The sequence below is a fragment of the Eutrigla gurnardus genome (genome assembly GCF_963514095.1).
Source record: "Eutrigla gurnardus genome assembly, chromosome: 19".
In the NCBI taxonomy this organism is placed as follows: Eukaryota; Metazoa; Chordata; class Actinopteri; order Perciformes; family Triglidae; genus Eutrigla; species Eutrigla gurnardus.
Window position 1 is genome coordinate 16,241,122 of NC_139930.1, and position 21,017 is coordinate 16,262,138.

The 21,017-nt window shown below is 42.8% G+C and overlaps 3 protein-coding genes across 3 annotated transcripts; 1 reads left to right on the forward strand and 2 right to left on the reverse strand.

The window, feature by feature from the left end:
- Nucleotides 1–1,899: 1,899 nt before the first annotated feature.
- Nucleotides 1,900–8,425, forward strand: il7r (interleukin 7 receptor). The gene is made up of 8 exons (XM_084035553.1): nt 1,900–2,199; nt 3,720–3,846; nt 3,931–4,082; nt 4,742–4,887; nt 4,980–5,133; nt 5,578–5,701; nt 5,786–5,858; nt 6,056–8,425. The coding sequence occupies exons 1-8, from the start codon at nt 2,094–2,096 to the stop codon at nt 6,410–6,412; spliced, it is 1,239 nt and encodes a 412-aa protein (XP_083891679.1). The 5' UTR covers nt 1,900–2,093; the 3' UTR covers nt 6,413–8,425.
- Nucleotides 8,426–8,568: 143 nt separating this feature from the next.
- Nucleotides 8,569–12,096, reverse strand: capslb (calcyphosine-like b). The gene is made up of 5 exons (XM_084035554.1): nt 11,978–12,096; nt 11,203–11,471; nt 9,896–10,073; nt 9,569–9,778; nt 8,569–8,975 (listed from the first exon to the last, which is right to left on the reverse strand). The coding sequence occupies exons 2-5, from the start codon at nt 11,337–11,339 to the stop codon at nt 8,874–8,876; spliced, it is 627 nt and encodes a 208-aa protein (XP_083891680.1). The 5' UTR covers nt 11,340–11,471; nt 11,978–12,096; the 3' UTR covers nt 8,569–8,873.
- Nucleotides 12,097–12,681: 585 nt separating this feature from the next.
- On the reverse strand, nt 12,682–20,878 carry LOC311029443 (polyunsaturated fatty acid lipoxygenase ALOX15B-like). The gene is made up of 16 exons (XM_084034584.1): nt 20,160–20,878; nt 19,258–19,388; nt 18,759–18,803; nt 18,361–18,553; nt 18,146–18,227; nt 17,549–17,671; nt 16,711–16,896; nt 16,085–16,288; nt 15,701–15,854; nt 15,011–15,214; nt 14,602–14,688; nt 14,080–14,249; nt 13,777–13,898; nt 13,487–13,587; nt 13,249–13,419; nt 12,682–12,946 (listed from the first exon to the last, which is right to left on the reverse strand). Exons 1-16 carry the CDS (start codon nt 20,230–20,232, stop codon nt 12,767–12,769), a joined length of 2,226 nt encoding a protein of 741 aa, XP_083890710.1. The 5' UTR covers nt 20,233–20,878; the 3' UTR covers nt 12,682–12,766.
- Nucleotides 20,879–21,017: the final 139 nt, after the last annotated feature.

A 21,017-nucleotide genomic window follows, 5' to 3' on the forward strand; every position in this document is an offset into this window, starting at 1 on the left:
AAACCGCCAACCTTGTGGTTAACGGACGACTCGCTACACTACAGGATCTGTCAATCAAAGCCAGTCTGAGCCCGCCCCCACAGTCCTGACCAATCAGGTAAGTGCAACAATTCAGATATTTAATATTCGTGAGCTGCTTATATTTGAGCTCAGTGTTATTATCATTATTATTATAATTATGTTGTTACTTCAGTAGAGTTTTGCGTCTCTGTTGCTAGGCGATATATTCATGAACATATACATAAAAGATGCACTGAGAGACGTGTTCCATGGGGTCTCTGGTACAAGTACAACGTGTACTGTGTACTGTGTGTGTACTGTGTGTACCCACCAGGATCCAGAACCACAGCAGAGTAAACAGGTGGCTCATCAGATTCCATCAGCGGCGGCGAGGCAGGAAACCACAGCGGAGTGTTTGTGAGTCGTGGTTTCATCGAGGCGGAGTTCTGAACCCTCAACACTCTGTTTACTGAAGACCTGCACCAGGTCTGACACGGTCTCATCCAGATCTGAACCCTCAACACTCTGTTCACTGAAGACCTGCACCAGGTCTGACACGGTCTCATCCAGATCTGAACCCTCAACACTCTGTTCACTGAAGACTTGCACCACGTCTGACACGGTCTCATCCAGATCTGAAACCTCAACACTCTGTTTACTGAAGACCTGCACCAGGTCTGACGCTGTCTCATGCTCTTATGCGGTCAGAGGGGTCCACCAACACAGGACCTGGACCACCAGACCCTGTTGGGCACGGCGCGTGTTGAGATGAGGTTTTGGTGAACAAGCTGAGAGGTTTCAGCGTCTAAAGCTGCCGGCGGTGTTGCAGCGTGATTTCGTATATTTAAATTATATTTGTTTTGTTCAGCAGTTAATTTGTCTTTGACATCACAGGATGAAGACCATGGACGTGACTGAAAGCTCTTACTAGATAGTGTCTCAACATTCTGACGACATCTTCACATCATCACGTGTGATGTCATAATGACTCACTGCTCGTCTTCTTGCTGACTGTCTTACTTCCTGCCTCAGACTTCCTGCAGGGACAGACGCATCAGCGCAGGGCGGCATGCTCTGCACCATCATTTCCCAGCATGCCCTGCTCCACAACATAAAGCACATTCCTGAGCCTTGAAACTATCTAAAGCAGTGAGCGAAGGAAATGGAAACACATGAGAAACTACAAACTCAGAGACGCTGATCAGAGAAGAACAGGAAGGAAAACCAGTTAGACACACTGGTTCAGAAACCAGTTAGACACACTGGTGCAGAAACCAGTTAGAGAGAAACCAGTTAGACACACTGGTGCAGAAACCAGTTAGAGAGAAACCAGTTAGACACTGGTGCAGAAACCAGTTGGAGAGAAACCAGTTAGACACAAACTGGCCGGGTTTGAAACCAGCCTGGCACACCCAGGAAGTGGTTTGTTGGTTACGGGTTAGATTCTGTGCTTCGTGTCTGCTGATTGGCCGAGAGGCTGTGACATCACAGCTCTTGTCTTCGTAAACATGCAGATGAATAAAGATGTGAAAGATAAGAACGACAAGAAAGAGAAAAACGGCCGTTTGGTCTCAGTCCAGTTGACAGATGACATCAGCAGGATGACATCAGCAGGAATAAAGATGAGTCATCACTTTTAGTTGTAACATCATCATCAACGTGATGATTCATTACCAGTCTCTCCAGACCAGAGGACCTGTAGAGACCAGAGGACCTGATCAGGTAGAGACCAGAGGACCTGTAGAGACCAGAGGATCTACCTGATCAGGTGCTGGTTGCTGCACCAAAAACCAAAACTAAGAGCTAAAAGAGGCTGAAAAGAGAAACCTGAGAGACAGTCACCATGGTTACAGTGAGCCAGTAGACTGACCCCCCCTTAGCACATCCAGGTCTCATTATGGACCAATCACAGAGGACTCTGGTGTAGAAGTTGTTTACAGTGAAGAAGATTCCTCTGAACACGAGCTGCCGTGTGCTTCCTGACTGACTCCTCCTCCTTCCTCTCTGCTGGCCACGCCCCCTTCCTGCCCCCCGGCGGTGAAGAGAGCGGCGGCGGCGGTGTGGTGGTGAGTTCACGTCTGCAGCTGGAGGAGATGCTGTACGGCTGCCGGGTCGCCGCGATGCTGCCACCGCTGCTGCTGCTGCTGCTGCTGCTGCTGGCGGCAGAGACCGGAGCTCAGAGTGGAGATGGAGACTCTGGTGAGACTTCATCACATCAACATCTAAATATACTTTCATAACTCTCAACACATCTGAATGAATCATTACACCTGAGCTCAGGTGAGGCAAACTCCTGACTCTTTATTATTATTATTATTATTATTATTATTATTAATAATCAGAATAATACTCTAGTTCAGACAGGATTACACGACATCACTGACACATTCATGTTTGATCATAGCACTGTTGTTCTTAAGGTATGTTTGCTGAACAGCTACTACTTCAGACGAGGATCTAACACTTGTTTTTATTTTTAGCTCTTACTTTATCGGCAATGATATGTTGTGCTTTCTTTCTTTTGACAAATGTACTTATTGTAAGTCGCCTTGGACAAAAGCCTCTGCTAAATGCCCTAAATGTAAATGTAGATGTTCTGGAGAAGAAAATAAAGCAACATGAAATAAACTAATAATATAATGACAACGTTATAATTTACTTCTATATTCTTTCTACTGACTGAAAACAAAGTTTATCTGGATTAAGAGAAGTTTTAACTTGCTTTTTTTGTGCCGATGATCTTGTAAAGCAATTTTAACCAAAGTTAAAAAGTTGCTTCAAGTCTTATTATTATTATTATTATTATTATTATTATTATTATTATTATTATTATTATTATTATTATTTCAATGTGTTATGTGGATCCTCTTTAAGCATTATCTAGTTTTACTAAATTAATATATGTTTTATATAATAGTTTTCAGCATCTGATATTATTGCTATTGATATTATTATCGATGAAAAAGATTAGTTGATGTCAGCAGTTTGATCATTTCCACTCGGATCCAGACTCGCAAACCTGCGATCTGTTGCTTTCATGTCTCTCAGCACTAAAACAACGTAGCTGCGAAGTTTGTTTTGTTGTTTAAACTTAACGTTGGTTTTGTTGTTAAAAAGTAACGTTGGTTTTGTTGTTAAACTTGACGTTGGTTTTGTTGTTAAAAAGTAACGTTAGTTTTGTTGTTTAAACTTAATGTTGGTTTTGTTGTTAAACTTAACGTTGGTTTTGTCATTTAAACTTAACGTTAGTTGTGTTTTCTAAAGCTAACGGTTTTGTCGTTTAAAGCTCACGTTGGTTTGTTGTCTAAAGCTAACGTTAGTTTTGTTTTCTAAAGCTAACTTTTTTTTCGTTTAAAGCTAACGTTGATTTGTTGTTTAAAGCTAACATTGGTTTGTTGTTTAAAGCTAACGTTGGTTTGTTGTCTAAAGCTAACGTTGATTTGTTGTTTAAAGCTAACGTTGGTTTGTCGTCGACAGAAGAAAAGAAAAATATTATTTTGAACACAAAAAAGAGGAACGTTCATGTCTGTGAACACGAATCAGTAGATTTCAATTTGGTGAGACTTTGTTATTAGAATACATAATATATCTAAAGTATATTATGATGATAAAAGGTCTAATTTTGTGCTTTTACTTAGTAGTACTTGTAACAGAGTACTTTACCATGTAGTATGGTTGCTGAAGCGTTGATGTAGCGTAATGCGAGTGTTTCCTGTCAGAGCCCAGAATCAGCTGCAGCTCCCACATCCTGACGACAGGAAGCAGTCTGAGCTGTCAGCTGGTCTTGGGACGCCACGGCGACGACGACGACGAAGACGACGACGGTGTCGAGAAAATGGAAGTGTGGTAAAACATTCAATCCTTCACTCCCAGACTAACGCATCAGCTGCATTCTGGGAAGTTGAGTTCATGACAGCCTTCTGTCCACAGCTACAACGACTACAGTAAAGGCAAGAGGATGTGTCTGGAGGTCTTCGGGGACACAATTACAGATCTGAATCCTGTAGTCCACTTCAATGTGACCGTCTATATGAAGAGAGGAGGCCGCATCTCCACCACAGACCTGGACCTGACCCAGATCGGTAAATCCTCCTGCAGCTCACGTCTGTATTGAGGGAAACGTACTGTGTTGTTCTTGACACAAACTAGTTTCATAGAGTCCTAGTAGTCCATGTGGGGGGGCGTCTGGGTGGAGGAGCTTTGGGTCCAAAAACACAGGACTTTCACCAGGAGACCTATGTTACTGTCCCGTTAGAACCAGGTTGTTTAGGTGTTTTTTGTTGTTTTAATTTCCACCCTCACTGTTTGGCCAAGTACGCATTCCCATTCAAATCAACATAGCAGACCACGATCAGTGGACACGCAGTGACACATTCAAACAGTGGAATTAGCACAGTAGCTAGCTAGCTAGTGGACATCTTACTAGTTAGCTAGCTTGCTAATTCTGTCATTCTTTAAATCTACACTGGTTACAGGAAATGAGTCGAGCAGCAGAGCTGAGTCTAATGGTTCCTCCACCGTACTCGAGAAGGACTAGCTCCCTAGCTAAGTAGCTACATAGATACTTAGATACCGAGCTACATAGATACCTAGATACCGAGCTACATAGATACCTAGCTCAGTAGCTACATAGATACATAGATACCTAGATACCGAGCTCCAGCTTATCTCCAGTATTTCCGTAGTAGTCTCTCTATACAGTGTGGAGGGTTTTTATGAAGACTGTTCTGTGTCCCTGCAGTTAAACCGTGGAGTCCTCAGGTGAAGAACGTCACCGTTCAACCCGACCAGGTTATGATCTGGGTTCAGACTCCGTACCACAAAGAGTACCTGACGGTGGACAATCAGCTGTTCCAGCTGCTCATCTGGACGGCGGGCAGCACCATGGTGACCTCCTCCTCCTTGTAGCTTCACTTGTCACGTTCCACCTCTGACCATGTTGAGCAACGCCTGACTTTGTTTTTCCTGCTTGACGTCAGACTCAGAATATCTCCTCGGACGTTCTGCAGATCTACATGGAGCACCTCAGGGAACACGCCGAGTACCACGTCAGAGTGCGAGCGCTGCCGGTTCAGGGTATGAAGGGCAGCTGGAGCGACTGGAGCGACACGGTCACCTTCTTCACCCCCGCCGGTGAGAACCAGTCCGCTACACCTCTGGGACCCAAGAGTGTCCAGTTTTACTTATTTAGCAGCTGGCTAGTTAGCTGGTTAGCATGCTAATTCCATGCTACAATGACAGAACATGAAAGGCAGCACATAGTTTAACATGAAGCTGGACTTTACTGGTTTACCGTTTATGTTGAACCTTTACATAAGCGGATGCTAATCGCTATGCTAAATACTATGTTCTACAATAGTAGCAACTTTGTTCTGGAAATGACCAAAGATAAAATGTGAGATAAATAAACAATGTGGCACCAAAATACAGGGTCATGATGACGACTTCAAAGTAAGTCGGTCCTCAACAAAAAAGTCAGTCATATTAATTACACAATATGTCGAATATTAGTTAGTTAGGTTCCTGTTTAAAAGACAGAGATGAACTTCGGTAACTTTGTCTTCTGTTTGCTTCCAGAAAAAAAAGTGCCTGAACGTCGGGACACGGATGAACGCTGGGAGACGTACACGCTCATTGTGTGTCTCGCCTTTTTGGTGGTGGTGGTGGTGCCTTCAAGTGTTGTTTTCCTTTGGAAAAACAAGTACGTCTCTGCTCACTTGCCAGAACATCGGTGCGTTTCCACATCTGACCATCTGCTGATGTTCGTTTCCTCTTTCATTGACAGAATATTTCGCTACATGTGGCCGAGCATCCCGCATCCCAAACACACACTGGTGCACATCTGCAAACCCAACAAGGTGAGTCCCGTCAGTTTGAGACCAGAGAACCAGCAGTCTCTAGTGGCAGGAACTAGCTGTTCGCTTTAGACAACAAACCAACGTTAGCTTCAGACGACATGAAGAAGTGTTCGTCCTGCTGATCTTCTCTGGAGGAAGATATTTGGATGTTTAAATGTAACTTGAATGAAACGGTAGATTATGTGATGGTCTTGCAGGGCCTCCTTCTGAACCTCCACCCTGAGGTGTTCAGTTCCCTGAAAGTGGATCAAACAGAGAAGCAGCCGTGTGAGGAAACGGACCAGTCGGCGGGTGCAGAGCCGGATCCCTCCTGCTCCACCCAGACCTCTGACTGCTCCAGAAGCACCACCAGCACCGAGGAGTTGGAGCTGTCCACCCTGTTGAGCAGGAGCTCTGCCGATGGGGGGGACAGCCTCCAGAGCACCAGCCCGTCCCCCATGGAGGTCCCGGGGCTCGGGGAGAGACCACTGACCCCTCAGCCTGAATGCAGCAGCAGCGCGGGGAATGAGGGAGAGGCCTACGTCACCATGTCCAGTTTCTATCAGGTCAAATAGGCCCAGGAGGAAGAGGACCACCACACAAACAGGACCAGATCATTCATCAGAAGTCCTGGAAGTCCCAAAATAAAACGACGAGTGGAGGAAGGTTCCACTTCAACCTTTTTCTCCATTGCATTCTGTTCCCATGAAACCTCCGCGGAGCAGAAATGAGATAAAGAGCTTTTTTATTCTCGCGTCCAGAAAGCAACGTTAGCAGTTAGCTAAATGTCGGCTGATGACCCCGGAGGCAACGAAATGTAGCTTTTTGTGTATTTGTATTATTTTTGTTGCCATATGATTCTACGAAGTATATTTCCATCCCGTCTCATACATTGTATACTGACAAAAACCTCCTCCAGTCGCTTTAGAGGGCCCACCAGCATTAATGCCGGTTTAACCACAGATCACAGAAATCTGGACCTGGTCCTCTCAGGAAGTTCTGGATTCATACAGATGGGTGACTAATGTAAAGCTTCCAGCTTCAGTTCTCTTGCAGCCTTCAAACCCCCTAAAAGACCCCTGAGAACCTCCTCAAGAACCAGGAGAACCACGTTATAATTCTCCAGAACCTCCTCAAGAACCTGGAGAACCACGTTAGCTTTAGACGACAAACCAACGTTAGCTTTAGACGACAAACCTACGTTAGCTTTAGACGACAAACCTACGTTAGCTTTAGACGACAAACCAACATTAGCTTTAGACGATAAACCAACGTTAGCTTTAGACAACAAACCAATGTTAGCTTGAGACGACAAACCTACGTTTGCCTTAGACGACAAACCGACGTTAGCTTTAGACAACAAACCAACGTTAGCTTTAGACGACAAACCGTTAGCTTTAGACGACAAACCAACTTTAGCTTTAGACAACAAACCTACCTTAGCTTTAGAAAACAAACCAAGGTTAGCTTTAGACGACAAACCTATGTTACCTTTAAACAACAAACCAACGCTAGCCGTAGACAACAAACCAACGTTAGCTTTAGACGACAAACCTACATTAAGTTTAAACAACAAACCAACGTTAGCTTTAGACAACAAACCGTTAGCTTTAGACGACAAACCTACATTAACTTTAAACAACAAACCAACGTTAGCTTTAGACAACAAACCAACGTCAGCTTTAGACAACAAACCTACGTTAACTTTAAACAACAAACCAATGTTAGCTTTAGACAACAAACCAACGTTAGCTTTAGACGACAAACCTACGTTAACTTTAAACAACAAACCAACGTTAGCTTTAGACAACAAACCTACGTTAACTTTAAATAACAAACCAACGTTAGCTTTAGACAACAAACCAACGTTAGCTTTAGACGACAAACCGTTAGCTTTAGACGACAAACCAACTTTAGCTTTAGACAACAAACCTACCTTAGCTTTAGAAAACAAACCAAGGTTAGCTTTAGACGACAAACCTACGTTACCTTTAAACAACAAACCAACGCTAGCCGTAGACAACAAACCAACGTTAGCTTTAGACGACAAACCTACATTAAGTTTAAACAACAAACCAACGTTAGCTTTAGACAACAAACCAACGTCAGCTTTAGACAACAAACCTACGTTAACTTTAAACAACAAACCAATGTTAGCTTTAGACAACAAACCAACGTTAGCTTTAGACGACAAACCTACGTTAACTTTAAACAACAAACCAACGTTAGCTTTAGACAACAAACCTACGTTAACTTTAAATAACAAACCAACGTTAGCTTTAGACAACAAACCAACGTTAGCTTTAGACGACAAACCTACGTTAACTTTAACAACAAACCAACGTTAGCTTTAGACAACAACCCAACGTTGGCTTTAGACAATAACCGAATGTTAGCTGTAGTTAGATTCCTGTGTTCACCATGACAAAGGATCCTAATTGACGTTGTTTGAGTGCTGAGAGACCTGGAAACAGGAAGAAGTAGATGTCGTGACGACTTCCTGCATTGGTCACCCTTTGTACGATGTCGGAGCTGAGACTCCTTTAGAAGAACCGCTGCTCGTATCTAAACTTCCAACGTTAAAGTAGAACGGGTTCATCCCGCAGGTGGACCCGACTCTTCGTCATGACGATCACACAGGTGAGATGTGTTGCCGCGGCGACTTGACGCCACCGTTTTCTCTTGACACAATGCTGCTTCCATATTTATCTGACACAACGTACACCTCACGTTTACATACACAGAATGTAGCTTTATTTCCTCCAGAGTACACTGTAGCTCCTAAATGCCCTGTACACACGTGTATACATTCCATATAAACATATATGTATGTCTGATTGTACCTGTTACCACATTTGTCTAAACAGTGTTTTGTATTTAATCCTCTGGTTGTCGACGTTCATTAAATCTGAATATTATTAAAATCACACTGTTGCCTTGTTTTGAAAACACAGACGGCATCAAACACTCATTTACAGAGACCAGATCTTCTGAAGATGATGATGATGATGGTGATGATGGTGAGGCTCCTTTATCTCACAGCTTCCAGGCGTTGGTCATCATGAGGATGAAGTAGACGTCGCTGTCCACAGAGGCGCTGACACCACAGTAATAGTTGACAAACTCCTCGCTGGTCACCTGGTGATCAGAGGAAGGGAGGGTTTACTGCTGAGTCAGCGTGATGAACTGTGAGTCAGCAGAGTTTCACTACCAGGAGAAAAGCAAGTGTTTTGCATCCAAAAGGAGCCAGAAGTTCATTTAGTTATGATGAAATGTGTAAAAGTGAAACTTCTCTAAACGTATGTGTGATTCTTTGTCAGGAAACGAGATCCACCACGAAACCCGCTTCCCTCCGAGCGGAGATCAGATGCAGATTAGCTGACTCAGTGTTTTTACCGAATCCGTAAATGATCTGTAATCTGTAAATGTAATTATCTCATTTACGTCAAGCTTCTTATTTGGACAGGAAGTGAGGCGTGTTGACGGGTCTGGAAAAGTGAAATTTAAATGTCGGCCTGTAATGTATTTAAAGAGACAGTAATCGCGGAACGTTCCACCGCTGAGCTCCGGCTCTCGGATGGTTCTTACATTATTTATCGTCTTTTGATCTTAAATAATGTATTTTAATAATATATAATGCATTTATATACATTTAAAAACAAAACCATACGAGCCGTGATCCCGTTGCCATGGTGACCCTCGCTAGCGTGAACCCCGATCAGCGTGCTCACCTTCCCGTCTTTGTCGTATGGAGAGTCGAAGCTGTCCAGGAACGTCCTGAAGACCTGGTCCTCGGTCCACTCCCCGTTCTGGTACTTGGGGTGGTACTTGGCGTTGTAGACCCCCCGCAGGTCTTCCACGGTGATCACGCCGTCGCCCGTCTTATCCAGCTTCCGAAACGCCCGCATGACCACTTCCTTCCTGGCTTTGGACATCTGGGGCTGAGGTCACATGACAGGAAGTAGAGACACATGACAAGCTCTTCTGTACCAGTCCCATTTAGTATTATATATATATATATATATGTATACATATTTACATCTATCCAGTATATTTACCCTCAGAGTGATGAGGAACTCGTCAAAGTCGATTGTCCCGTTCCCGTCACGGTCGAACTGCTGAAACAGAGCGGTGGCTTCCTGTTTCTCGATCAGGATCCCATAGTCCTTCAGACCCTTCAGGAACTCCTTCAGGTCCAGGGAGCGGTTCTCGTTATCGTCCATTATTTTGAAGGTTCTGAAAAACACAAACGCTGAGTCACTGTGAAGAAACAACGACACGCCTTCAACCTTCTGCATCATAGCATCTCCACGGCAATGTACTTTGTAGTGAACCATGAGGCGGGACTTAACGTTGATCTGACGGTTGAAAAGATGAGCTCACCACCTTCTCCAGCTCTGATTGGTTGATGGATGGATGTCATGATATTATTGGTTGGTACGAGCTTGCATCATTGTTTGTTTTAAATACAATGAAATACATTTTTGTTAGAGTACTTATTGTCAGAGGAACTATTCAGGTATTTTACTTAAGATACCACTATTTAAAAATACTCTGTTTCAAGTAAAAATGAAAATAAACCTGAGATGTGGTGTGCTAATTCCCTGTGGTAGCTGGCTGCAGTAGTTCTACTCGTGTAAATACTACATGTACACTACATGCTGCACCAACGTAGAGGAGAACTGTCCTGTGCTGACTCCCCGCTCAGCAGCACAAGTACAAGCTGAATCTGCAGATGGAGGTTATGAAAACAAGCAAAACCACAAGATGAGCAACAACATTATGTGATGATGAACCTGAACGCATCACAACATCCTGCAGCCGCACGATGAGCAGTTCATGTACCGCAGGAAGAAACCAACCTCGGAACAAAACCGAAATCATCCGGAAGCATGAAGCAAAACACAGCTTCTCAAAACGAGGGCCCTCGGAGACCTGTTGTGTTGCCTGGCAACCGGTTGCAAAGCAACTAGCTCCGTGTGAGCATTGCAGGATGTAAGTTCTGCCAACGACACGAGTGGTTTTAGCGTTAAAACGTCATCGTACGTCACGAAGAAATCGTAGTTTGAAACGTTGGAACTGGAATCCACCCGGCGGACTCTGGACCCAACCAGGCAGACTCTGGACCCCATCAGGCAGACTCCGGACTCCACCCGGCGGACTCCGGACCCCACCAGGCAGACTCTGGACTCCACCTGGCGGACTCTGGACCCAACCAGGCAGACTCTGGACTCCACCAGGTGGACTCTGGACTCCACCCGGCGGACTCTGGACTCCACCAGGCGGACTCTGGACTCCACCAGGTGGACTCTGGACTCCACCTGGACCTGGTGATGTAGTGGTGAATCAGAGGTGGAGGACTAACCGGCCCAGACCTTTGATCCCAGACGAGCCTCGGGCCAAACACTGTAGTCGGAGTCTCTCCACCGGGTCCGAACACACAGACAGGCGCCGCTTGGCCTCCATCGCCATCTCTCGGTCATGCCTGGACGTCCCCGCCATCGCTGCCGCTGCCGACACAGGAAGATCCTTCTTCAGGGGACTGGCGGGGATCAAAACACAGTTCAATCAATGGTCCCGCACAGATCTGGGACCTTTCTGGTCTGTGAGGTTTCAGGGTTCAGAGGTTCTGGTCTGTGAGGGTTTAGGGTAAAGTAAATAAAGTTATTACTGAATGTAGTGCAGAAAAAATAGATTTCCAGTGGTGGAGGAAGTACTCAAATCCTGTACTGCAGTAAAGTTACTATTACCACAGTACGTACACTCTGTTTCTGTAAAAATAGTAATACCACACAGTAAAACTACTCTGTTACCATAAAGTACTAATACCACAGTAAAAATACTGAATTAGTACTTCTAATTAAGTATCTGAAAACTTATTACACTGCTTTTACTTATTTTAGTGGTATTTTCAATGCAGGACTTTAGCTTATGAAAGAGTACTTTTACTAAAGGAAAGGGTCGGACTAGTTCTGGTTCTTGTTCTGGTTCTGGTCTGATCCGGTCTACATCGTAAAGCACGAAATTGTAGAGCTGACGGGCTCGTGACAGAAGGACGTCAACAGGTTCATGATAATATTATTATTATTATAATAACGATAATGATAATGATAACAATAATGATAATGGAACCGACTCACCGACGTTTTTCTCCTCAGACGGAAACACCGAGGCTGCCCTTCCCCAAACGATCCGTTACCATGGAGACCTATTGTCCTCTCCTCTGATTGGCCGTCGGCTCCTCAAAGAGTCCGAACGGTCTTCTGAATAAAACAAACGTCATCGTTCATTTCACAAACACGTTAGCTTGAAGATGCGACGTGTGTACTAAAGTACACAAGTACTACTAGAAGTACTGCCACAGGTACTGTGGACAGTCGGCTCTAGTCGGTAGTATTTTATACCCTTAAAGCAGTATTTAGTGTTCCGTCTCGAAGCGCTGCAAATGTTTTCGAGACAAAAGTCACCCGTTTGCTAGCTACACTTCCTGTGGGTGTCTCAAAGTAAAAGTCTACCGCTCGTTTTCAATTATATGATTTTATTTTGTAAGTGTCGTGTTCGTGTGAGAAGCTTTTACACGTTTCTTTCATCCTTTCATCCAGAACAACGAGTTATTTTCTTCTTTTTCACCGTGAAGTTGTCAAAAAGCTTCATCACACATCGGAATAGATTAAATGAAAGAGAGTGTCTTTAAATTATGATCTGAAAAAAAAGAGGACTGATTAAAGTGCAAAACTAAGATGAACATCCTCCAAAAAACAAAACAAACAAAATGTACAATCATTTTAAAATTCACAAAAGATAAATAACTGTAATTTGAAGTAAATTATTGTAGTAAATATTATTGTAGATTTAATTTTTGTAAATGGATTCAGAAGACTAATAAATAATTAACGATGCTAAGCTAACTCTGCCTAGCCTAGTGGCAGCTAGCGCGTCACGCTGTCCTCCACGGTGGCCGGGTCCAGGTAGACGTACGGCAGCGTCAGGCGGGCGTTCCTTGCTCTGATGTCACTGCTGAGACGTTGCAGGTCACTGCGGAAACGGGCTGCCATGTCCATGGGAACGCTCTCAGTGAAGTGTTCCTCTGCCGAGCCGCCCAGAGGAACCTTAAAGGAACAGTAACATCTGATGAAGCCGACCCCTCCAGTGGATGTGTGTCTTAGCCCCGCCCCTCCAGTGGATGAGTGTCTAAGTCCCGCCCCCCAGTGGATGTGTGTTTCTAAGTCCCGCCCCCCAGTGGATGTGTGTGTCTAAGCCCCGCCCCAAGTGGATGTTTGTCTAAGCCCCACCCCTTCAATGGATGTGTGTCTAAGCCCCGCCCCCCAGGGGATGGGTGTCTAAGCCCCACCCCTCCAATGGATATGTGTGTCTAAGCTCCGCCCCCCAGTGGATGAGTGCGCGTTCGTACAAAGTCGGCGGGTTTCTTGCTGAGCAGGTAGACGGTGGCGAGGCCGTGCACGGTGGCGTTCACATCAGGGAAGCTGTCCAGCAGGCTGCGCTCGCTGCAGCGCCCCCTGCAGGCCGGAGGAGGACGCTGCAGGCCCACTGGAGCGTTCGGCATCCACCCGAAATAATCCAGCTGCAGAGACAGAAGACCGTCAACGGCTGATAACCAAGTTATTTATTCTTCTGAGAACCAGTTCTACCTGAGCGTCGTTAACGGCGGCGTGCTGTGCCGATGCATTGAAGATCACCATGGTAACAAAGTAAATCAGCTCCGACGCTGAAGTAAAGGATTTTGGGAAACCTGAGGGACAACGTTTTTATTTATTATTATTTTTACAAATAAAAATATCATTTCAATTTTATTTTAAAATGTAAGATTTTATTTACATTTTAAGTAAAAATATAAAATGTAACTTTGTTGTTTCTACGTATACTTATATACTTGTATAATCATAAAAATACACAATAAGAGTAAATAAACTGCAGCAACCTTTCTCCTTGTCACCAAGGCGACCGAACACGATGATCTCATTGATCCAGCTCTGCAGCTCCAAGTCTCTGATGATGTCATCCTCATTGCGGTAATAGTAACTGACCACGCCCTCCACGTACCTGCAGCCAATCAGAGTGAGTTGTAGAAGAAGAAGAATATAAGATAGAACATTCACATCCTGTTTCAAACAGCTTTTTAATATTTTATCATCATTATTGTTTATATATATATACATATTTGTATTATATGTTTTATAAGCGTGTATGAACATCAATACGGACTCGAGTAATCGTATCACACCTGTGGATTATGTCCCATAGCCGCAGGCCGTCGTCACGGTAATAATAACCAGGAATGGAGTCCAGGCCACGCCCAGTGATGTCATCAGGAAGACAGAGGTCATGATAGGTGAGGGAGGCCGACGCCCTCCTCAGGAACTCCAGCGTGGCGGCTCCGCCCACTGCCGTGTACTGAATATTTAATGAACGTAAAATAATTCACGTCCTGGTAGTTTAGAACAATAATACAATTTACAATAATATTGATAAATTGATCAAAATATTGATCAAAATATTGATAAAATATGGATAAATTATTATTCATGATTAAGAAATAGGTTATTCATGTTGTTGAATAAATAAAAATCAGTAATTTGGCACAAAATGTAATTTTATGAGGAGAAACATTTGTAAACATTTTGGATTGGAAAGTAATAAATATTGTTATATATGTTAAATAAGTCAAATATAGACTTTTTACGATTTAAATTTGAAAAAATAATGGCGGTATAACAGTGACACGTGATGACATCATCAGTCTGACCTCCGCCAACGTTCCTCCGTCAGAGAGCAGCAGCTGGCGAGCCACGGCGTCCACCTCCAGCGTGAACCGGAAGTGAGGCGTCAACAGCTGCAAGTACATGAGAAGTACACGAGAAGTACTGCAGAAATACACAAGAAGTACTGCAGAAAGTACCAACAAGGTACTACATAAATATTGAGTCTAAACAGTATCTCCAGGTAAAAGAGCATCTTGTCTTAAATTATTTCTGTCGTATTAATTGTGATTTCTCGTTCGTCACGTTTTCTTTGTTCCCGACAAAAAACTTGTCATGACGATGACGACGGCGTACGTGTTGATGTTAAAGTCATAAACACATTAAAAAACTTAAATGAACTGTCAAAAAATATGAAACCAAATACCAGAAATACACAATACCATGTAGAAATACCTTGTAGACTGGGTGCACCATGGGAAAGTTGCGAAGTGTTGCCATGGCGAAGAGCTCTGACATCACATGTGTGTGCAGGAAGTGAGAACGCAGCTCGTGATCGGCGAAGTCCGCCGAGCGCACAAACGTTTTAGCCTCAAGCCAATCAGCTTCCAGATCCTGAGGGACGAAGACCGGGTTGGTCTCGGCTGGAGACTGATTCAGCTAGGAGACGAGGAGGCGAGGAGGTGAGGAGATGAGGAGGCCAAGAGGCGAGGAGACGAGGAGGTGAGGAGATGAGGAGGCAAAGAGGTGAGGAGACCATGAGACGATGAGGCGAAGAGGTTAGGAGGATGAGGCGAGGAGACGATGGAGGAAAGGAAGGAAATAAAGAGACAAAATAAAGAGCGTCTGTAATTCATCAGTACATTGTTGTTTTAAATAGTAAAAATAATAATAATAATAATATTAATAATAATAATAACAATATTTCACACAGGTATTTACTGGTATGTGATGATGTCAGAGCAGCACGTGGAAATAAATAACAGTAAATATTAATTAACAGTCCCTGTTCAGTTCAATACTAATGAAAATGTATGTTTAAAATAAAGATAGTAAAACATAGAAAATAAAAACAATATTCAGAGTAACTCGGTTGTTAGCTGACGATACGATGGCGTTCGGGGGTCGGGGGTCAGGTGGCATTACCTGGATGGCGACAGGCAGCAGGTGGTGGTTGGCGTTCAGATGCAGCAGCACGATGGGCGCCGTCAGGTAGTTCTGCTTCCTGTTGACGGTGTTGGCAGGGAGACGGTCGAGCAGCCGGTAATCCACCACGAACACGTTCCCTCGCTGCTCCGCATATTCACGTTCATGTTAGCATATTACATATATATCCATATTCATACAGCTGGAAACGTTCTTATATAATCTCCAAACCAGGACTAAATACTGGACGAAACCAGGACTAAATACTGGACTAAACAGGACTAAATACTGGACTAAACAGGACTAAATACTGGACTAAACCAGGACTAAATACTGGACTAAACCAGGATTAAACCAGGACTAAATACTGGACTAAACCAGGACTAAACCAGGACTAAATACTGGACTAAACCACCTCCATCTCCAGACCAAGGCTGGCTCCGCCCTCCAGTGACGCCTCCACCGTCTCCTTGGTAATGGCCATGTTGGACGGGACTTCCGTGCAGCGACGTATCAGAGTTGGGTTGGCTCCATTCAGGAATTGATGTCCGAAGAACCAATCCTGCCTCCAGAGACTCTCCACCAATCCTGAGGCAGGACAGACAGGAAGTTGAGGGGCGGGTCACAGGAAGTCAAGGGGCGTGTCACAGGAAGTTGAACAAGTTATAGAATATCTGTTATATATAAATGATATGAGGAAATGTTGAGAAATTAAAGAAGAATAAAAACAGAAAAACTGATACATACGAATTTCATTATTGATAAATATGAGAGAAAAAACGTATTATTTCCTTTCATAACAGTAATGTATTTCCTCCTGTATTTATATGTTTTATTATCGTGCAGTAATACTGTACAATAATACATGTAATTCAGCGAAGCTTTTAACTGATTTATTTCTACAAAATGTGGATCTTTGATTTTCCAAGTGTGACCATGGTAATTACCATTTAGATATGATGATACGGATAATTTATATTAATATAATTATAATTATTATATTTGATTACTGCAGGTCGGGGTCCTGGTCTGCTGGCCGAGCTGATGGATCTGATGAAAACTGGACCAACGCTGCCGAGAGCTCAGGAAGCTCTGCAGACCCAACTCCATCAGTCTGGACCCAGAAGAGACCACGAGAGACCAGGAGAGACCAGGAGAGGCCAGAAGAGACCAGGGGAGACCAGTATGATGGTAATCTACACATGTTATCCATGTTAAATAATAACAATAATGATAATAATGATAATAGTAAAAATAATACACATTAATAATAAAGACCTGATTATTAGTTTTATTATTTATAAAAATTTAATTTGACAACAACAGCAAAAAAAAAAACAAGATGGTAACGGCCGAAATATCCTTCACATCCGTCTACAAACCAACGTGTGACGTGACGTTTAAACCAGTAAAGAATCCAGTACAGAACCCAGTATGCGACCCAGTACAGAACCCAGTAAATAAACCAGTAAAGAACCCAGTTAAGAAGCCAGTAAATAAACCAGTAAAGAACCCAGTTAAGAACCCAGTAAATTAACCAATAAAGAACCCAGTAAAGAACCAAGTTAAGAACCCAGTAAAGAACCCAGTTAAGAAGCCAGTAAATAAACCAGTAAATAACCCAATAAATAAACCAGTAAAGAACCCAGTAAAGAACCCAGTTAAGAACCCATTAAAGAACCCAGTTAAAAACCAAGTAAATAAACCAGTAAAGAACCCAGTAAAGAACCCAGTTAAGAACCCATTAAAGAACCCAGTTAAAAACCCAGTAAATAAACCAGTAAAGAACCCAGTAAAGAACCCAGTTAAGAACCCAGTTAAGATCCCAGTAAAGAAACCACAACGTACACTGTACCGACGGTCAGAATCATGTCGGTTGCCTTGGATACAGAGAACTGAACGTCGGCAGGAAGTGACAAGATGCCATCAGCCTTAACCGTCTCTGGGAGACCGTCGTCATAGCAACTCCACCTACAAGAAAAATACATCTCAGATGGTCCAGTGAGTCTTTCCAAACACGAGTAAGGACACTCGTCTCTGAGGGCCCGGCTGGAAGGTCTTGTCCTTCCAAGGAAGGACCCGACTAGAAAGACTCGTCTAGAAGGACTCGTCTAGAAGGACTCCTCCTACCCAGGAAGGACCCGACTAGAAGGACTCGTCTAGAAGGACTCCTCCTACCCAGGAAGGACCCGACTAGAAGGACTCGTCTAGAAGAACCCAACTAGAAGGACTTGTCTAGAAGAACTTGTCTGACCCAGGAAGGACCTGACTATAAGGACCCAACTAGAAGGACTCATCTAGAAGGACCCAACTAGAAGGACTTGTCTAGAAGAACTTGTCTGACCCAGGAAAGACCTGACTATAAGGACCCAACTAGAAGGACCCGACTAGAAGGACCTGACCCAAGAAGGACTCAACTGGATTCCAGTATCTCTGATTGATTACCGATATGTTTGCCGGCGGTCTGTCAGCTCGTTGATCCTCTGATCCAGTTCGATCGGTCGGACGTCGTTGAAAATAAACTTTGCTTCAAAACAAAACAACAAAAAATGAAACAGAAAATAAACAAAATCAAAGAATATATAATAATATCAGAGAGCGACTTATATGAGCGAATCAACAACTTTTATTTTGAAATGTCCTTTTGTTAGGGCACCGACCAATAGAATCCCTCAGAGCCAGCGAGGTCGAGCAGCTGACAAACCGGTAGCAGGGGAACAACGAGACTTCGCCCTCAGGCGTTGTCACGGAAACTTTTGAGCAAAACCACACACTGGTTGTGGTGGGCGGGGCTTCCAGACGGACCAATAGCAGAGCTCCGAGGCTGGTGGGACACTGAACTGCGTATTCTGCCTGGCAACAGAAGTTTTAAAATTTAATCTGAGGAATAAGAGTTAATATGTACTTAAACAAATTTAATATCATTTAAATAATTTAAGAAAAATCTGACGAAAATTCTAACATTTAGATCAATACTTTTTTACTTTGTTTTTTGAATATAATTTTAAATTCCCTCTATTACTGATTTAATATGAATAATGTTTATGTCTTTCTTTACTTTTTCTTTGGCGGTTCTGCAGCCACAACACAAAACACGACAAATCTGAAAAATAAAAATAGAACAAACGTTTATTCATTCAAACTTTTACAAAAGGATTTTCACTTGAATTGTATTTTACAGTTTCTCAACCAAATCAGTTATAACTATAGCAACGGTGACAGAATCATTATTTTACTTTTTCAACCAACGAAAAAATATAAAATATATAATAGTTCATTTTTGTATGTAATATCTATTACATATTTTATTGATGTCTAATAAGTATAGTTAGCACAATAATTTCAGAATGTGTGTTAAATGTGATCTTTACTTAAGAATTCAGTGACTAAACTAAAATAACTTATATATGTTATACATCGTAAGAATATACCGTAATTGGTATTTTCTTACTTCACACATTTAAACAAATCATTGATCACCTTGTTTATAGTGTTGGTCATTAATCAATTAATGAGTCCAGTAATTGTTGTTTACATAATCTTTTATTTTGACTCACAGATCTCTGGGCCAATGGGATGCGCTCGCTGGATCCCCTGCTGCCGACCAGTTGGACGACAGTTCGGTGGGCGTCGCCGGCGAGGAACAACCTCTCCTGGAACACCACGACACGGTATATCACCATGGCAACTGCACAGAAAAAACACACAAAAGTAAATTTATAGATCATGAACAGCATGAGAATATACACTGTATATATATATATATATATACACAGTATATATAAAGTATATATACTGTATATATCTATAGATAGATATACTGTACAGTATATCTATCTATCTAGATAGCTACATGGCTTATATTGATTTATTTTTACAAATCGTCACATTTGAAATAACATTCAAATATTGTCAGTAACAGATATACGGTCAGAATGTGTGAAAATGTAAGATGGTTTATTGCATTTTAATTTTCAGTCAAATGAAACAACGTGTAAAAAGTGCTTACATCATCATTTTAATAAAGTCGTAGAAGTGACATGAAAATACCGATTATGTATTCTTCAAGTAAAACCCCCAAAAGATCAACAAGCTGTTTAACAGAAATCTTTAGTACAAAATTCACTGTTTGAGCTGCAGAGACACTTTTATATACAGTATATTATATAATTCTATATTTTTACACAGAAGGGAACTTTAGATTGTGTCCTCCATCACATCCATGAGGATATTATATAATATATCTTATTAAGAATCTGTTAATAAACACAATTATTACAAAAAGAATAATGCATTTCAGTTCACACGAGAACGAAGCTGTTGGTTTCATCCAGATGGGAAACAACTGGAAAATACAAAATATGTATTTATTGTTCTAATAATTAAACTTATGAGTGATAAACTCTCGCTTTTGTCAGAATATAAAAGTACAAGTACATGCATATGTAGTATTACTCACCGCGGAGGTAGTTCTGGACTGAAGACAGAAACACTTCGACGTGTCGGCTTCTGTCAATATTTAGTTTCCACATTTCTGCAAAGTTCAACTATAAAACCTCAGATTAATTATTAATATGACTAATGGAGAATATCCCAGCATGCATCATGGTCGGCCTCCTCCTGGAGGAGGAGAGAGAGGAGGAGGAGAAAGGAGGAGAGGAGAAGAGGAGGTGAGAGGAGGAGAGATGAGGAGGTAAATGGTCCTCATTTATATAGTGCTTTTCTCCAAAGCGCTTTACAACAATGACTCACCCATTCATACACACATTCACCCATTCATACACACATTCACACACCGACGGCGGAGTCAACCACGCAGGGCGACAGCCAGCTCATCAGGAGCAATTAGGGTGAGGTGTCTTGCTCAGGGACACCAGGCACTCAGCTAGGAGGAGCCGGGGATCGAACCGGCAATCTTGCAGTCACCAGCCAACCTGCTCTGCCTCCTGAGCTAATGAGGAGAAAGGAGGAGAGAGAGGAGGAGGTGGAGAGATGAGGAGGAAGAGAGGAGGAGGAGGAGAGAGAGCTCAGATCATGAAAGCTTTATTGATGTGTGTAATGAAGAATCAGATTCATCAATGTAAACTGGAGTCGGTTTGAACTGTGACTGAACACTACAGGAGGTTCATCGTCATGGTGATGTCGCCATGGTGACATCGTCACGGTGAGTTTATGAGGATTCAAGATTAAAGACATGGATCTCAGTTTATTATCAACATAGATTTTATTAACATCAATCCGTTATCAACCTGTTATCCTGTTCAGGGTCGGGGGGGGGGGGGGGGGTCTGGTACTCAAGGTACGTGTCCACAGGGGC